The sequence below is a fragment of the Cervus elaphus genome, chromosome 4 (genome assembly GCF_910594005.1).
Source record: "Cervus elaphus chromosome 4, mCerEla1.1, whole genome shotgun sequence".
In the NCBI taxonomy this organism is placed as follows: Eukaryota; Metazoa; Chordata; class Mammalia; order Artiodactyla; family Cervidae; genus Cervus; species Cervus elaphus.
This window is the reverse complement of record NC_057818.1, coordinates 65,846,381-65,863,688: the sequence shown is the minus strand read 5'-3', so window position 1 is coordinate 65,863,688 and position 17,308 is coordinate 65,846,381. Positions and strand designations below refer to the sequence as shown.

The following is a 17,308-nucleotide window of genomic DNA, read 5'->3' as shown; positions in this document are numbered from 1 at the left end:
ATACCTCTCTAGCCTCAGAGCACACCCCAGATGTCAGGCCGCTGCCTGGGGAGGGAGAGAGAGAGCAGGGTGCTGGGAGCGGCCTGGGCCCCTGCCCCGACTTGGGGAGCAGAGCCCAGATGAGGGGGCCTGGAGGGGAGCAGGCCTGCTGGGTGGAGGGAGCAACATGCGAGAACGTTCCGGAAGGCCAATGGGAAGACGGGCGGTAACCAAAGGCCGCCTGTCCAGGGCGTCATCTGGTTCCATCAGCCCTTAAGGAAATGTCCCAAATCCTGGCCACAGAGAAAGAGCTTATTCCTGTTGTTTTCGTGACAGTTTTACACTTTTAGATTCTTATTTTGTAGTGTTACAGGCTCCCCAAATTAGACATACCTTTACAATTCTTGCATTTACACAGAATTTTCATTGTTCTCTAGGTGCCAGGAAACCTGGCCAGTTGTCCCTTCCCTGCCCCCACCCCCCCAAAAGGTGAAATATTAGAAGACTCAGAAAAGACCATCACCAGTTTTTGTTTGCTCGTTTTCACCGAATTTTTGGCAGTGCAAGCCCTGTCCTCACATGAATTGTACGTGTTCTTCTCTGGCAGGGACACTGAGGGGCAAACACAGTGGGAGAGGCGGGATGAGACAGTTCTTGCAGGACCGTGGACACCAGGGAGAACTTGTAGGTGTAGACCCCAGGGAGCTGGGCCACCAGGGGAGGGGGAAGAGGGGGGAGAGGGGAGGGGGGACGGGATGGGAAGAGGGGAGGGGGGGGGCTGAGTGGTGCGGGGAGCGCGGGGAGCAGAAGGAAGCCAACTGGAGAGTCCTAGACACACCGCGGTGAAAGTCACTCAGCCATCAAAAAGTCAGACTTGTAGTCACTATAAAATTAATTTCTATGAACCAACCACTTTCAGATCCACAAAGAAATCCCAGCTTCCCCTGAGTAGGAACAACAAAAACAAAAGCAGAGGAAAATTCCAAGGGATAAATGTAACACAAAACGTGCAAAACTGACCCCACGTAAGTGTGTGTCTCAAACATTCCTGAGTGGCACAAAAGTCAGATTTGAAGAAATGAAGAGCGACATCCGATCCTTGGACAGCATCCTTGGACCTGACGAATACATCAGTTCTTCTTCAGCTAATTTATAAATGAGCCCCAGCCCTCAAAATGCACCAACCAGCATTTTCTCAAAAGCTAGACAAATTGATACTAAACCTTACATGGCAAAATAACAACTAGGAAACACCCAAAGAGAAGCAGTATGCGGGCAGAGGGGATGAGCGCAACCCAAGGTAAAACACACCACTCAGGGACTTCTCTGCCGGTCGAGTGGTTGGACTTCGCCTTCCAATGCCGGGGGTTCCATCCTTGGTTGAGGATCCCATATGAGCTAAGATCCCATATGCCTCCCAGCCAAAAAGCCAAAACAGAAAAAGAAACAATACTGCAACAAATTCAACACAGACTTTAAAAATAGTTCACATTATAAAATTTTTAAAGATAGCACATATACCATAGAGCCTCTGAGTCACAGGGCAGTAAGAAAGCCTAGGTGCATCTCCGTACTCTGGGAAAAGAAACAAAAGAATCAGCCGTATTTCACAGGCATTTCAGAGCAGGTGGGTATTATAAACATTGAGGTTTACATGCAAACGGATGCTTCGGGGAGAAGACATGTGGCTACAGCGCAAGGTCAGCAGCTGCTAAAGTTATTAAGTGAGTGTTTAATGAGGACCGCGGTATGTTCAAACCCTCAGAGGAGCAATATCTCCCCGCACACCAGGGACCGGTCACCAAGGGCAAACAACAGCTTCACGCAGGGGAAACCCGGGGCACGCCGAGTTCACCCGCAATCACCAATAAGGAGAAACAAGGCCAGCGCGGCCTGGCTGCTACTCCACCCCCAGTGCACGGCCTGCATCTGGCCAGAGCGCTCTGGGTCCTCCTTTCTCAGTCGGCTCCCCTTCCCCAGCACCCCTGGGAGGGGAGGAGCCCCGGGTCTCTGGTCAGGAGACTGATGGAAACCTCACTGCTTCCACACAGGCGGCCCCGAGCCGGAGACTCGAGATGAACACGAGCCACGCAAGACCAGGAGGGGCTCAGACTTTGGGCAGGACCCGCTGATCTTCTGACCGTCCAGCCCTAAGCCCGGCATCAGGCTCTCGTCACCTGATAGCATATTTGGACCATGCCTGGAGCACACGTCTGGGTTTATGATGGGTGGAAATTGTTTTCTGAACAAAAAGGATTCTTACATCTGTGGGGTGGCCTCGGAGACTGACATGTAGGGGAAGAGCTGTTCTGCTTCTGGTGAAAATTTCAGCATTGAAACGCATGCTGGGGGTGAGGTCACCTGCCCACGGCATCTTCGTGGTCAGCGCGACCTCCCAGGCTCTGTCGTCTGGTCCTTCTGCTCACTCCGGGGCGGGCAGGAGAGTCGCTGTGATTTCAGCACTCGTCACCCTGCTCTGCCCCACTCCATCGGGAAGGAGCGTGAGTCATAGTTTTATCATCATTTAATTATTTGAGGATGAGCCTTGAATTTCCCTTTAAGATCCCCTAACACACCACACCTTCTCAGTGGTGGAGATGGGGAGACAGTCCTGGATTATCCAGGGACCAGGGGGTCCCCTGTCACCAACAAGGTCCTTACGGGTGAAACAAGGAGGTAGGGAAGACGGGGCCAGAGCACATGTGACTTGAAAGCGGGAGCTGGAGAGCTGTGACTGCCAGCTTTGAAGATGGGAGGGGTGAGGCCAGGGAGACGGTCGTTTGTGGAAGCTTGAGAAGGTGAGGGGAGAGATTTCCCGCAGAGCGATCGATTGGGACGAAGGCAGCCTGACGACAACGCGGTTTGAATTCCGGGTTTCTGGTTTGGACTTCTGACCTCCAGAACGGAACTGTGTCGGTTTAACGCGGTGACTTCCAGCAGCTGCTCTGCAGCCACAGGAAGCAAACACACGAGTTTCTGAGGGGGTTTTGGTGGCCGAAGCTGTTTGCTTGTTCGTTTGCCAGTCTGAACTCTGCAAGCTCAGGGTCTGAATCTGTCGTGTCCAGTGTGTATCTCTAAGCCAGGCACATGGCCAACACCGAGAAATAGGAGCAAATGCCTGGGGGGAGAAAGGCCATCAGTCCAGGAAGCCTCAGCACAGCTTAGACTCACGGGAGGCCCCAGAAGTGGTCAGAAATGTCTGTCGAACCCACTGCCTGCTCCAGCCTCAGCCTGCACAAACCAGGGCCCGGCTCCAGGGAGGGTCGGTCCCCTTCCGGCGGGGACGCTGACCTGATGACCATGTGACAGGAAGCCCCAGCCCCGGAGAGGACACACCCTGTGGTCTGTTGTCCAGAGGGCACCCAGGTCTCCTCCATCCTCACGGCCTAGACCGCAGGGAGGAGACGCCATGGCCCCCTCCCTCCCCGCCCTGCTCTGCCTCGGTGAGATGAGGAGGGACAGGGGGAGCCCTGGACTGGAGGGACCCCCCACCCCGGCCAGCCTGCTCCGTCAGGGGGCCCCAGGGCCCAGGAGGCTCCCTGGGAGGAGAGGCACTGCTCAGAGCTGAGGGCAGACCTCTCACAGGGCTCTCTCTTCCAGCGCTGAGTGTGGGCCTGAGGACCCAGGTGCAGGCTGGTGAGTCTGTCCCCAGGGCCCAATTCCCTCCTCTCGTGGGGTCAAGGTTCACCCCCAGGCCACGGGGAGGGGGAGGGCAGCTCGGGGCTCATGGAGGAGGAGTCTGGGAGGCCTGGGCTGAGAGCCGGGGCATGCGGGGGACGCCTGGTGAGTCTGTCTCTGATTTCCTTCCAGAGAACCCCCCCAAACCCACCATCTGGGCTGAGCCGGGCTCTGTGGCCCCCTGGGGGAGCCCCGTGACCATCTGGTGTCAGGAGCCCCTTGGGGCCCAAGAGTTCCGTTTGGATAAAGAGGGAAGCTCAGTCCCCTGGGACAGACAGAAACCCCTGGAACCAGGGGACAAGGCCAAGTTCTCCATCCCACAGATGACCGAGCAGCACGCAGGGCGCTATTGGTGCTACTATCTCAGGGGAACTCGCTGGTCAGAGCTCAGTGACCGCCTGGAGCTGGTGGTGACAGGTGAGAGACGCTAGGGGGCCTCAGGCTCTGCCCTCGGGAAGGGGATCTGCTCTCAGGGGGTGTCCCTCTCACAGCCCAGCCCTGGGGGACAAGGGGGGAGCCCCAGGGATCCAGCTGCCTCCTTCTCTCCTAGGACCCTCCGGCAAACCCAGCCTCTCAGCCCTGCCGAGCCCTCTGGTGACCTCGGGAGGGAACGTGACTCTCCAGTGTGGCTCCCGTCAGGGATTTAACAGGTTCCTTCTCACCAAGGAAGGAGAAGACGAGTCCTCTAGGACCCTGGATGGACAGCGGAGCCCCGACGGGCAGACCCAGGCCCTGTTCCCAGTGGGCCCCGTGAGCCCCGGACATGGGTGGACGTTCAGATGCTACGGCTTTAACAGGGACACCCCCCGGGTGTGGTCGGCCCCCAGCGACCCCCTGGAGCTCCTGGTCTCAGGTGAGGCCCCGTCTGTCCCTCTGACTCAGCAGCTCGGGGCTCTGTGCCCTGGGAGGCCCCGGAGGTGTGGAGGAGGGGGCGCTGAGGGAGGGGCCCCCTGAGGGAGGGGCCTCGGAGCCCGGCCCCGCCCCTTCCTCCCCACTGGGGTCCCAGAGGGGCGGGGGGCAGTGGGAGGGTCTCGGGGAGGCCACAGGGCCGTGCAGGGCAGAGGGGAGTGAGGTGGGGACCCCGGTCAGCCCGGCGCACCCCTTCCTGGGCTCATTCCCAGGACCCATGGGCCCAGCCCCCACCCTCGGGCCCCAATTCAACAACTGGGGAGTCACAGGGCTCTATGCTCAGGGGAGACAGCCCACCCCAGGGCGCTTTGAGATTCTCTGGGTGGACAAGGCCCCTCAGATCGTCAAGGGCCAGCGGGGAGTCGGGCAGAGAAGGCGCGGGAACCACAGGCTGTAGGGGCCTGAGGCTGCGGGAGGGGGGTCAGTCTGGGGAGAAGCAGGCCCGCCTCCACCCCATCCTGCCCCCGGAGGCTCCAGGGATCGCCCCCTCCCCCGGGTAGAATCAAGCCCGCAGACGAAGAGGGCTGAGCCAGTGGCTGTGGGGAGCGGTGGTGGGTCCCCGGGACCCCGCAGACCACCGCTCAGGGGCGGGCCCCATCCTGTGCTGTCTGAGCTCCGTCAGCTCAGGGTCCTGAGCAGGAACGTCTGAGACAGTAAGACAGAGAGGCCCCGGGAGGCTCCCCGAGGAGGACACGGCCCACCCACAGCCTCCCTTCAGCACCCTCGGGCCCCCTGACACCCTCCCCCATCACCGCGGTCAGACCCAGAGTGAGGAGGAGGACAGCGTCCCCGTCAGGGGCTGGGCTCGGGGCCACGTCCTCTCCCGGGAGGCGGGTGCCCTGGGCGCACACCCCGGTTCCGGGTGACGGGCCGGCGCTGACCTGTGCGCCCTCACCCCAGACTACACGGTGCAGAATCTCATCCGGATGGGCTTCGCGGCCTCGGTCCTGCTGCTCCTCGGGGTCCTGCTCTGCCAGGCTCGGCACGACTGCAGAGAAGCCCGAGACGCGGCCCGGAGCTGAGCACCGGAAGCCCCCGGCACCGCCCAGAGCGCCGCAGCCCCCGACGCGAGCTTCCGCCCGGGAGCTCCGGAAAGAGTCTCTGCCGCGCGTGCTAAGTGCGCTGTCTGCGGAGACCCCGGGGGAGAGACGCGCCTGGGGGCGGGAGGAGGCCCGGGCGTCCCGGGGAGGGGGGGCTGGGGGCTCGGCCTTAGCTCACTGGGGCCCCTCCCTCCCGGGGAGGGGGGACGCTCGACTCCCGGCTCCTCCCACTCCCGGCCCGAGGTGCATCCTCCTGGCAGGGGAAGGTCCTCACCCTGCAGGCCCGCAGGCTCTGTCTGCTCTCCTGGAGGACGTGAGCCTCATTGTTCATGCCCGCCGTCTCTGCTGGGCGCAATGACCTCCATCCCTTCTCAGAAACAGAACGTCGTTTAAGTAACTGAATAAATGGGTGAAAATGGGGCCCCATTGGGAACAGATGGATCCAGAACTCTTCCCTGGATCCCCCAGACCCCTCACGCCCTGCTCTCCTCATCAGATGACACCCGGTGTGGTTTCTGCAGACCCCATCGCTGCGAGGGGACACCCTGACGTTTGAAGTGACAGCCAGGTGCTGTGCTGGTAAACGGCTAAGGAATACAACATTTTATATGGACCCCAGGTGTGTGAACTGTGTGTCTGTTTTGCTGCAAACGCTCTCCGTCGCCAACCTCAAGGAGCCGGGGTGAATGCGCTGAAGGCCGGGTGGGAAGGAAGGAGCAGGCTGCCTTTCCCACAGGAGCGAGTCTGGTCCCCCCAGCCCCCACCGATGGCCCCACGCGCATAGATGTGTCCTTTGCGTTACACGTCACGGTTAGATCATTCCCATCTCAGTTTCAAGCCCCACTCTCCACGAAATCAGATGCCAAAACCTTAGTCCATTCAGACGAGAGAGAAAGAGAAAACAGAGCAAGTACCAATTGTGGGAGAAAACACGGAGCACTTTGACTCCAATACCTCACAGCTTGGAGTGCAAATCGCCTCAGTCATTTGGGGAGGAAGTAACGACCATCAGGTAAAAGGGAGAAACACACAGCCCCACCCAGAGTTATGTAACCGAGGGGAGAACTGTGTGTAACCACCAGCACAGAAGCAGGAGAGTAAGCACAGAGGGTCGCTCAGATCAGACCACGGAAGACCTCACACACAGGAACGCTTTGGTGCGTACATGCGACGGACTTTAAAATTTCATTTTAAAAAATATTTTACTGATCTATGTGGCTGTGTCATGTCAGGTCCCAGCTGGAGCAGGTGAGATCTCATGGCCTCATGTGGGGTCTTTCATTGCAGACCCTGGTTGTGGTGGGCAGGCTCCAGGGAGCACGCGCTTCAGTAGTCACCACCGCACACGGCTTGAAATTGCCCCTCTGCACGTGGGATCTCAGTTCCCTGACCAGGGAGGGAATCCACATTGCCTGCATTGGAAGGTGGATTCCTAACCACTGGACTGCCAGGGAAGCCCTGCGACAGACTTCTATATGAGAGAAAAGTTGAACTACCAGTAATACAGACCAACCTTCAGGCATGTTAGTTAACGAGTGAAGAAAAGCTCTAAGTGTGTGCACGAGGATCTCCGTTGCATAAAATTCAAAAGGAGACGGATGAGGGCGTGGCAACCACTCCAGTACTCTTGTCTGGGAAATCCCATGGACAGCGGGGCCTGGCAGGTTATGGTCCCTAGGGTCTCAAAGAGCCAGACACGAATGAAGTGACTTCACGCGGGCAAAAGGAGACAAAACGCCTTACCTAGGGAGGCAGAACTTTGCCGAATCTTAGGCCTAGAGGAAGGAAAGCCCCCACGTGATCCCCTGGTCCTCACACACCGGGGAGGGGGTAGGGTCGCTGTCAGAGGGAAGCTAGGGGGCTGCTGGAATGCAGTCCTGTCCCTCCTGACCCTCGGGTACTGACTCCTGTCTGCGGCTCCCGACTCGTGAGCCATCCCTTGGCTCCATCACCCTCCCTAGCTTCTCACCCGAGTGAGGCGGGGCTGAAGCAGGCTGGGGAAGCCAACCCCTGCGTAGGGGCTGATTCCCAGCAAAGTGGCCGTCCATCAGTCACGGCAGACCCTCCACACACTCTCAGTGTATTTTGCACACACCATGACCTCAGCTGCGCGATCGGCATCCCTGAGTTCGTCCAGAAGATGAGCCACTCCCCGGGGGGGAAACGGGGCCTCGGATGACATGCGATGCAGCAGAGCAGGTGACGACTCAGGCCTGGGAAGGAGGGGCGTTCTGAGCTCCAGCAGCCCAGGCACCCCGAGCCTCCCAGACAGGACAGCTGCCCCGGTCCCGGCAGCATGGGCATGGCCAGCGCCCCAACAGAAAGTGTCACTGGAGGTGGCGCGGACAGGGCAGGGCCTCCGAGCCCACTCCCCTGCTCTCTGCTTCTGTCCTCAGGCTGGACAGGGGCCCGTGTCCCCCCCCTCCACCCACCACAGATCAAACTGTGTCCCCTAGAAGTAATGTAGGGACCAGGACCGGGTCGTGTTGCTGAGTCTCCCAGGATCCCCGGGGAAATATCCCACGGCAATGTGTGATCATCTCCAGACGCCAAAGTGACCTGCAGTTGTGTGGGGTGCTCAAGGCGGGGGACAATCTGCTCCTGCTCGTAAGCTTCAGGAAGACGTGACTACTGTCATCCACGTGTTCACTTGAGGCAGCTGAGGTTCGGAGAACAGGCCACGGGCTCAGAGCTGCAGGGTGGGGTGGGTCCCGGAATGAGGCCATTCTGCTGACCCCAGAGCCCTGTCTGGCCAGCACAATGCTTGTCCACCTTGCACTAGTGTCCGAGGGCCAGGGGGACATTTCCACAATCAGGGAGGATTAGGACAACAGGCTTTGATCATTCGATCACAATTCTGGAGAAGCCCACCATGAGGGTGTCCCTTTGGCAGTTCTAGGGGCCAATCCTGACTGCCTCTTTCCAGCGTCTGTTGGCCAAGGCGCCCCCTGGTTTGGGGAGGAACCACTCCTCGTTCTCCACCACTCCACATGGCTGCAGCTCCTTGTGCCTCTCTGTTGTCTCTGGCATGCCTCTCCACGCACCTCTTCAATTCATCCGACTGGAGCACCTAAAATATCACATGAGGACCCATGCGCTGCAGTACGATGTTAACGTGATGACGCCGCAAAGACCCCACTTCCCAAAAGTCACATCCCCAGGAAGTGAGGCTGCCGATTTCAACATAGTCATTTAGGTGAAAATTAACAGCCTCCAAAAGAGAAATATACATAGGAATGACTTTATGGAAGGAGGTGCAATAATTATACACTGTCGTTCTTTTTCATCTGATGAGGAACATCTGAAAAGAGCTGGATTGACGGGAAGACACTCCAGGATGGCAGGGTGGAAGATTAATGTTGTAAAGAGGACAATACTCTCAAGGCATCCTGCAGAATTAATTCAATCCCTGTCTGAATCCCAAAGGCTATTTCTGCAGAAAGAAGACAGTCATTTCTCTGAAGTCAAGGTCATTGAGAAAGACCCACAGTAGCCAAGCAATCTGGAAAAATAAGAACAAAGTTGGAAACCGCCCACTTTCTGATTTCAACACTTACTGCAAAGTTCCAGTAATCAAACAGAGTGGTGCTGGCTTGAGAAGAGACGCACTGATGCTTGGAATGCCAACATATAAACCTATTCACATGACCAGTTGATTTCTGACAAGACTTCTTCTAAACCATGATAATGACAAGCAAGTCTTCCTGACACATCCCATTTAACTGTGCATATGTTTTGTTGTAGGATTTGTGGATGGCTTACATGAGAAAACCTCATAAACCTCTTAGATACTGACCCACTCGTCACCTACTGGCCGACTTGACACTGTCCTGTATCACCGTTTGTTGCCATCACCATCCTCCCAGAGTCCAGTCGCTGCAGGATGGTGACCATCTCAGTAACGGCTGTGTGTTCACACCTCCCTTTCCTGAAAATGAGCCTACTGCCTCAGGGATATAATCCTGGCTCACTGGCAGCGAGCGTGAGACCCCGTGTGACCAGGGCGCAGCATCTGGTGACTCCAGTTCTTAGAAAAACACACTCCCCCTTCCCAGCCCCTTGCCACTCATGTGCTCCCGCTAGCAGTCTGGGTCTCTCCTTCTCCAGGAAGCCCCCATGTGCCGTCACGAGCTTCCTGGACCTCCACCAGTTCCTGGGTCTCGCTGCCCTGTGGTTCCCCTTCTCTACAACCAACCGAAACCAGAGCCAACGTATTCACCGTCTAAACATGCACACTGTCAGTTATCATCATCAGAAGCCCCCGAGTCCAGGGAAGGGACAGGGCACTTTCACCAAAGAGTCTCAAGTCTGGATATAGTAACTGCTCAGCAAACACTGGCTGACTGCCTGGATGGTGGAAGGAAGGAGGACAGGAAGGGAGGGAGGAACTCTGCATTTTCAGAGTCTCAGAAAAGGGAAGCGACTCAGGGTCACACCGTTCCCATGAAAAGCAGAATCAGAATTGGAACCAAAAGCAGAGCGCTGGGCAGCACCGTAAATGTGTCTCCTTCCACGGTGCTCGGACGGAACAGGCCCAGGGACACCCCTTCCTCTAGCCTCCGCCCACCCTCCAACCATTTTTCCAGTGGCAACCTTGGAACCAACTACTCAGCTTTCCTCAGCCCCCGGTACCAGCCAACGCCATTTGCAGAGCTCGGCTTCTTGTCGCCGGCCACCTGTGAGCTCCCAGATTCCTGAGACTTATTCCCGCAGGCAGAGGCGCCCCGGCCGCCCGGTCCACATGCCGTCTCCGGCCTGCCGCCCTGACCTCTCTCTGGGCTTCTCTGACCACTAGGACCGGGTGGCTCTGGAGGGTGGGCCATCTCCCCACGGATCGGGGGGGGGTAGAAACGGGGGGTGGGGTGGGGGGCGCCGAGCTCCATGGAACCTGCAGAGCCAGCGCTGTGGCCGCGCGCTCTTCCAGGATGTTTGTCCAGGACAGGACGAGGGGGTCAGACCCCGGACGCCGTGGGGCTGCCCTGCTCGCGGAGAAGAACCCGAGCCAGGCCTTCATGGACCCGCAGGCCCCGGGTCCTCCCCGCCCGACTTCAGCTCCATGACTTCCTGCCCCCACATCCTGGACAAGCAGGTGAAACTCATCACCACGATGGGCGCCCACCTGACCAGCCTCTGCAGGCCGGCTGGTCCCGGGTGGGGCTGGAGAGCTTTCTCCTGCAAAGGTTCAGCCTCCAAAGTACCGTTAGGAGCCTTTGGAGCCTAGCGGCCTTTGAGGAGCCCCTCTGGGGTCAGGGAATCCAGCGGGAAGCTTCTCTCTGCAACCAAGAGGCAGCTTGTTAACCACTATGGAGCCATCTTCCAAGTCTTGGACCAAATGGAAACAATAAAACCTTTTTCAAAAAAAAAAAAAAAATGGAACCAATGTTGAGCTAGGCCCTGCCCTGCGTCTCAGCCTCCTGTCCAGAGACCATGTTACTCTCTGGGTTTTGGGGTGGAGTCTGTGAGACTCCCACGTGCTCTGGAAGGCTCCTGAGCCTGCCCTCTGCTGGGCTCCTTGGGGCAGGGCGAGCAGAGTGAGCGGGGTGGGGCTCTTCCTGTTTCTGGGTGACGTAAGCCACCCAGCCTGGACCTTCACGCCCAGTGCGTCTGTCCGGCCTGCGGGCTCTGAGCTCTCTGTAAGTCACCTGCTCTGCTGGGGACCATGAGAGGCAGTGCCACGACCCTGACCTTCACCACCCTTCTCTGCCTCGGTGAGCTTCGGGGAAGGGAGGGGCTGGGGACCCCTCTCCTCCCACATCTGGCCCCTGAGAGGCCCCAGGACGCAGGAGGCTCCATGGGGACAGACTTTCTTGGGGGAGAGGGGAATGTCCTCAGCCTGGATCTGACCCCAGCCCTCAGGACGCAGAGCAGACCTGGAGCGTCCAGGACGTGTGCTGGAGCTGGGCGCTTACAGGGAACTCTCTTCCAGGGCTGTGCTGGGGCCCGTGGAACCAGGGACAGCCAGGTGAGCCCCCAGACCTCCTGCTTCCACCCACCACCCCTGGTCACTGGGGAGCACAGTGGGCCGGGGCTGCTGGTGGCCCGTCTGGGAGGGGCGGGTGACAGCTGGGGAACCTGGGGGAGAAGGCGCCCTGACTCCTCAGGTCTGATTCCTTTCCAGAGGTTCTCCCCAAACCCTCCATCTGGGCTGACCCAGGCACCATGGTCGCCCAGGGGAGCCCGGTGACCATCTGGTGTCAGGGGTCTCTGCTGGCAGATGTCTACCGTCTGTATAAAGAGAGCGGCTCTGGATCCTGGGAGGCTCAGGCCCCTCAGGGCTCCAGGAACAAGGCCGGGTTCCACTTTGAATACACGAGGTCAGGTGATGCCGGGCAGTATCAGTGTGCATATCGCAGCAGGAACCGCTGGTCAGAGCAGAGTGACCCCCTACCCCTGGTGGTGACAGGTAAGAGGGAGGGGCGGGGGGTGGGAGCCTCCCCATAGACAGAGGAGCAGAGTGTGGGCTTGGGGGGCCCCTGCCCTCCTAGCCCACACCTGGGGTCACTGGGGTGGAGGTCCCCCTTTAACACAGCCCCTCGCCCCCAGGAGTGTACAGGGCGCCCTCCCTGTCCGCCCAGCCCAGCCCTGTGGTGGCCGCAGGAGGCAGCGTGTCCCTCATGTGCAGTTCACAGTATGCAGCGGGGACGCTGTACCTGCTGAAGGAGGGAGGCGCTGACCTGCCCCGATACCAGGTGTCAAAGAACTATGGGAACCAAGGGCAGGAAGAGGCTGTGTTCCCTGTGGGCCCCGTGACCAGCTCCCACGGGGGGACCTACAGATGCTATGATGCTCCCAGCAACGTGCCCTATCTGTGGTCACACCCCAGTGACCCTCTGCACCTCCAGGTCACAGGTGAGGCTCCCAGGCCCCTCTATTTCCTAGACAGAGCCCTGACCTAAGCCTTGTGCCCATGAGCCCTGGGGGAGACGGGGGCAGGGACACTGGGTTCCTGGGGCAGGACGCAGGCGGGAGCCTCGGGAGGGAGCAGGGAGAGCTGTCTCCGCAGCCCCAGGTGCAGTGCGGGCATGTAGCCACGAGCCTCCGCCCCATCTGTAGGCCTGTCCAGGGCGCCCTCCCTGTCCGCCCAGCCCGGCTCGCTCGTGCTCCCCGGAGACAACCTGACCCTCCGGTGTGGCTCAGAGGCCGGCTTTGGCAGCTTCGCTCTGACCAAGGACGAGCGGCTCAGCCCGCCCCGCCGCCTAGAAGGGCAGCAGAGCCCCGACTTCCCCCTGGGCCGCGTGACCCACGCCCACGGGGGCCGGTACAGATGCTATCGTGGGCACAACGTCTCCCACGCGTGGTCGGCCCCCAGCGCCCCCCTGGACATCCTGGTCGCGGGTGAGGAGCCCCTGTCCTGGCCCAGGTCCCGACTGTCTGCTCAGGGCGCTGGACCAGGGTCGGCCCTGGTGGTGACGGGTCCAGGGAGAGGGTCCTGGAGCAGAGGCCAGGTGGGGCAGGGGTCTAGGGGAGCAACGTGAAAACAGGAGTGAGAGGCACGAAGACTAAGGAGACCCACAGACGGGCTGAGAGGAGCTGGGAGGGCTCACAGGGAGGCCTCTCAGCTCAGGGTCCGGGGTGTGGGGAGGGGCTCTCTGCTCATCACCCCCGTCCTCCCCCAGGAATACACAGGAAACCCTCCCTCTCCGCCCGCCCGGGGACCTCAGTGCCCCTGGGAGAGAACGTGACCCTGCAGTGTCGCTCTGAGGTCCGCTCAGACACCTTCCATCTGTCCAAGGAGGGGTCGCTTGCTCCTCCCCAGCACCTGCATCTGCAGGACACGGCTCCGCCCGTCCAGGCCAACTTCACCCTGAGAGCTGTGACCTCGGCCCACGGTGGGACCTACAGATGCTACAGCTCACAGAGCACCGCCCCCCACCTGCTGTCGCTCCCCAGCGACCCCCTGGAGCTCCTGGTCTCAGGTGAGGGCCCAGCCCTGGTCCTCTGTGTCCTCCAGGGCAGGCCAGGGCCCTGTTCCCAAGGGGAGCTCTGGGCTGAGTGGGAGTGGGGGGGTCACAGAGCGAGGTATCAACCCTGAGGGGGCCGCAAAGAGCCAGAGGCCTCCCTTCCCTGCCCATCCTCGCCCTCATCCCAGGGGTCCAGACCCGCTCCTGGTGATGGGGCAGAGCTAGAGAGGCCTCGGGGCCGACCAGCAGGACTCAAGGCCAGCGCCCCCAGGCCCCACCCTCCTCTGGTCTCCAGTCCCCGTGGCCCCTCGCCCAGAGGGAGCACAAGAGAGGGGCTAGCAGAGCCCCGGCCCCCAAGGGAGCGAGCAGACAGGCCCTGGCTCAGCTGGTGTCCCAGGGGACCGTGGGGCTCCCGGGGCTGAGACGTGGATGAAGGGTGGGGGTCATGCAGAGGGAGATGCTGGGGCCCAGCTGGGGGAGGGCAGCCCCTGTCCTGACCCCTAGGAGCTCTGAGGATCAGCTCCTTTCTCCCAGGAGGGAGGCCCCCAGAGCGGTCAGTGAGGGAGGGGGTGGTGGGCCCATGGTGGCCAGAGCCATCACACCCTAGTGACCCCCTAGAGCTTGTGGTCTCAGGTGAGGGGCTGGACACTGTCCTGTCTGAGCTCAGAGTCCTGTCCTCAGAAATGCCTGAGACAGTCAACATGCGGGCGCATGGTGATGGGGGCTCCACCGGGAAAGACAGAACCAAGACAAGGATCTCCCCAACTCCTCACCCACACCACTCACTTTATGCTTCTCAGGAGCAGCTGACAGCATCAGCCCACCACAAAACAAGCCAGACCCCAGGAGTGGTGAGTAAGACAAAGTCTGTTACAGGGCTGGGCTCGGGGCCACGTCCTCTCCCGGGAGGCGGGTGCCTCTGCCGGCGCTGACCTGTGCGCCCTCACCCCAGACTACACGGTGCAGAATCTCATCCGGATGGGCCTCGCGGCCTCGGTTCTGCTGCTCCTCGGTGTCCTGCTCTGCCAGGCTCGGCACGACCGCAAAGAAGTCCGAGACGCGGCCCGGAGCTGAGCACTGGGGGGCCCCCGGCACCGTCCGGGGCGCCGCAGCCCGGGACACAAGCTTCCTGCCCGGGAGTTTCCGGAAAGAGTCTCTGCCGCGCGTGCTGGGTGCGCTGTCTGCGGAGACCTGTCTGCAGAGACCCCGGGGGAGAGACGCGCTGCGGAGCGGGAGGAGGCTCGGCGTCCCCGGGGAGGCTGGGGGCTCGGCTTCCTCTCACGGGGCCCCTCCCTCCCCGGGAGGACACCCCGACTCTCGGCTCCTCCCACCCCCTGCCCGAGGCGCATCCCAGTGGCAGGGGCGGGTCCTCACCCTGCAGGCCCGCAGGCTCTGTCCGCTCTCCTGAGGACGTGAGCCTCATTGTTCATGCCCGCCTTCTCTGGTGTGCGCAATGACCTCCATCCCTTCGCTCAGAAACAGAACGTCGTTTAAGTAACTGAATAAATGGGTGAAAGCGGGGCCCCGTTTGGAACGATGGATCCAGAGCTCTTCCCCGAACCCCGCTCTGGACCGCTCAAGCCCTCCTCTCCTCGTCAGATGACACCGGTGTCGTTTCTCCAGCCGCCGTCAGTGTGAACGAACACCTTGTCCTTTGAAGAGACAGTCAGGTGTTGCGCTGCTAAATGGTGTTAGCAATATATCCATTTTGTAAAAAGCCCGGGTTGTGGTTTTTGTCTGTTTCTTCAGTATGAATACTCTATTCGTGGCCAACCTCAAGGTGCTCAGGTGAATGTGCTGAAGGCAGCCTGGGAAGTAAGGAGCAGACTTTCTCAAAGAAGCTGAGTCTGATCCAGCCGGCCCCTCACTGATGACCCCCACGTGTACAGATGTGTCCTTCATATTAAACATCATGGTCAGATCATTTACACTTTAGTTTTTGCCCCAGTTTCCATGAAACCAGACGCCAAAATATCCTAGTTCATCTATTGGAGAGGGAAAGATAAAGTGAGGGAAGAGAAGACAATTGTAGGAGAAAATGCTGAGTCTGCTGAATCCTGGCACATCACTAGGAGGTGTACTAACTACTCCAGTCAATTTGGAGAGTCAGTAACAATTATCAGTTGAAAGGAAGAGGCCCAGCTCTGGTCCACAGTTACATAACCTAGAGGAAAATGTGTGCATAACCACGAGTGTACAAGCAGGAGCATATGGACAGATAGATGGGTTGCTCACATTAGAAAAAAATTATAGAAATCAATCCCATGAAAAATGAATCATTATATATATGTGTATATATATATATGACAAAATTTTATATGACAGAAAAATTCACAAAGTTAAACTGCTACAGTAACACAGTTCAATTTTCAAGCATGATGGTGAATAAGTGAAATAAAACTATAGGAGCGTATTCCATCACATCAAATTCAAAAGGTGACAACAAGAGACCCAAACAAACAAAGTAAGAAATGAGAGAAGAGAAATAACAGCTGATACCACAGAAATACAAAAAGTCATAAGAGAATACGAAGAGAAACAAATTGGACAACCTGGAAGAAGTGGACAAGTCTCTAGAGACATACAGCCTGCCAAAACTCAATCAAGAAGACATGGGTAACGTGAAAAGGCTGGTCACTAGAAGTTAAATAAAATCTATCATATTAAAAATAAAAACTTCTTGCAAACAAAAGTCCAGAACTGGATAGCTTCATAGAGGAATTCTACCAAACAAAGAAGAATTTATACTGATACTTCTTAAACTCTTTCAGAAGTTGAAGAGGAGGAAACAGCCCCCAAAGTCATTCTATGAAGTCACTGTCACCTTGAAACCAAAACCAGAAAAAGCTAAGACAAAAAAAGAAATTACAGGCCAAGGCTACCCACTCCAGTATTCTGGCCTGGAGAATTCCATGGACTATATAGTCCATGGGATTGCAAAGAGTCGGACACGACTGAGTAACTTTTACTTCACTTCTATCATTGATGCATATAGATGCAAAAACCCTTAACAAAATATTAGCAAACTGAATCCAACAACACATTAAAAGGATCATACACCATGATCAAGTTGGATTTGTTGCAGGGTCACAAGACTGGTTTAACAGACACAAATCAATGTGATATACCACCACAACAAAAGACAAAAACTACATGATCGTCTCAACAGATGCAGAAAAAGCAGTTGATAAAATTCAACATTCATTCATGATAAAAACTCTTTCCAAAGCAGGTATTGAGGGTATTGAGGTATTATTTATGACAAACTCACAACCAATGTAATACTCAATGGTGAAAAGCTGAAAATATTCCCACTAAATCCTGGAATAAGTCAAGGATGACCACCACTTTTATTCAACATAGCATTGGAAGTCTCTTCCCAATTTGGATATCTTTTATTTCTTTTTCTTATCTAATTGCTATGGCTTGGACTTATATATCATTATATGCAGATGACATGATACTCTATATATCATGAAAACCCTGAAGACTCCAAACAAAAATATTAGAACTGATAAATGAATTCAAAGAGGTATTAGGATACAAGACTAACATACAGAAATATGTTGCATTTCTTTACATTAGCAATGAAAAATCAGAAAGAGGAAGTAAAAAAATCAATCCCTTTAAAATTGCATAAAAAATAATAAAATAGGTAAGAATAAATCTGACACAGGAGGTGAAAGACTTATACATTGAGAACTATAAAACATTAATAAAGGAAACTGAAGATGATTCAAAGAAATGGAAAGATATCTCTTACTCTTGAATTGGAAGAATTAATGTAGTTAAAATGGCCAT

The 17,308-nt window shown here is 57.2% G+C and overlaps 2 protein-coding genes and 1 long non-coding RNA gene across 6 annotated transcripts; 2 read left to right on the top strand and 1 right to left on the bottom strand.

Annotated features, from left to right (window-relative positions):
* Nucleotides 1-2,058: 2,058 nt before the first annotated feature.
* Nucleotides 2,059-6,219, top strand: LOC122692580 (leukocyte immunoglobulin-like receptor subfamily A member 5). Of its 2 annotated transcripts, XM_043900275.1 has the most exons (6): nucleotides 2,059-3,422; nucleotides 3,580-3,650; nucleotides 3,682-3,762; nucleotides 3,981-4,074; nucleotides 4,208-4,510; nucleotides 5,467-6,219. In XM_043900275.1, exons 1-6 carry the CDS (start codon nucleotides 3,389-3,391, stop codon nucleotides 5,586-5,588), a joined length of 705 nt encoding a protein of 234 aa, XP_043756210.1. In that variant the 5' UTR covers nucleotides 2,059-3,388; the 3' UTR covers nucleotides 5,589-6,219. The 2 variants fall into 2 exon arrangements, with proteins under 2 accessions (XP_043756210.1, XP_043756209.1); XM_043900274.1 differs by lacking the exon at nucleotides 3,682-3,762 and having other exon boundaries at nucleotides 3,580-3,615; nucleotides 3,790-4,074.
* LOC122692581 lies at nucleotides 4,940-14,517 on the bottom strand. The gene is made up of 2 exons (XR_006340686.1): nucleotides 14,441-14,517; nucleotides 4,940-5,447 (listed from the first exon to the last, which is right to left on the bottom strand). It is a non-coding gene; the product is annotated as an uncharacterized LOC122692581 (long non-coding RNA).
* LOC122692579 (leukocyte immunoglobulin-like receptor subfamily A member 6) lies at nucleotides 10,499-15,286 on the top strand. 3 transcript variants are annotated; one of them, XM_043900270.1, is made up of 8 exons: nucleotides 10,499-11,314; nucleotides 11,533-11,568; nucleotides 11,725-12,009; nucleotides 12,150-12,455; nucleotides 12,660-12,941; nucleotides 13,223-13,522; nucleotides 14,308-14,358; nucleotides 14,460-15,286. In XM_043900270.1, the coding sequence occupies exons 1-8, from the start codon at nucleotides 11,266-11,268 to the stop codon at nucleotides 14,579-14,581; spliced, it is 1,431 nt and encodes a 476-aa protein (XP_043756205.1). In that variant the 5' UTR covers nucleotides 10,499-11,265; the 3' UTR covers nucleotides 14,582-15,286. The 3 variants fall into 3 exon arrangements, with proteins under 3 accessions (XP_043756205.1, XP_043756208.1, XP_043756206.1); XM_043900273.1 differs by lacking the exon at nucleotides 12,150-12,455 and having other exon boundaries at nucleotides 11,178-11,314; XM_043900271.1 differs by lacking the exon at nucleotides 12,660-12,941 and having other exon boundaries at nucleotides 11,178-11,314.
* Nucleotides 15,287-17,308: the final 2,022 nt, after the last annotated feature.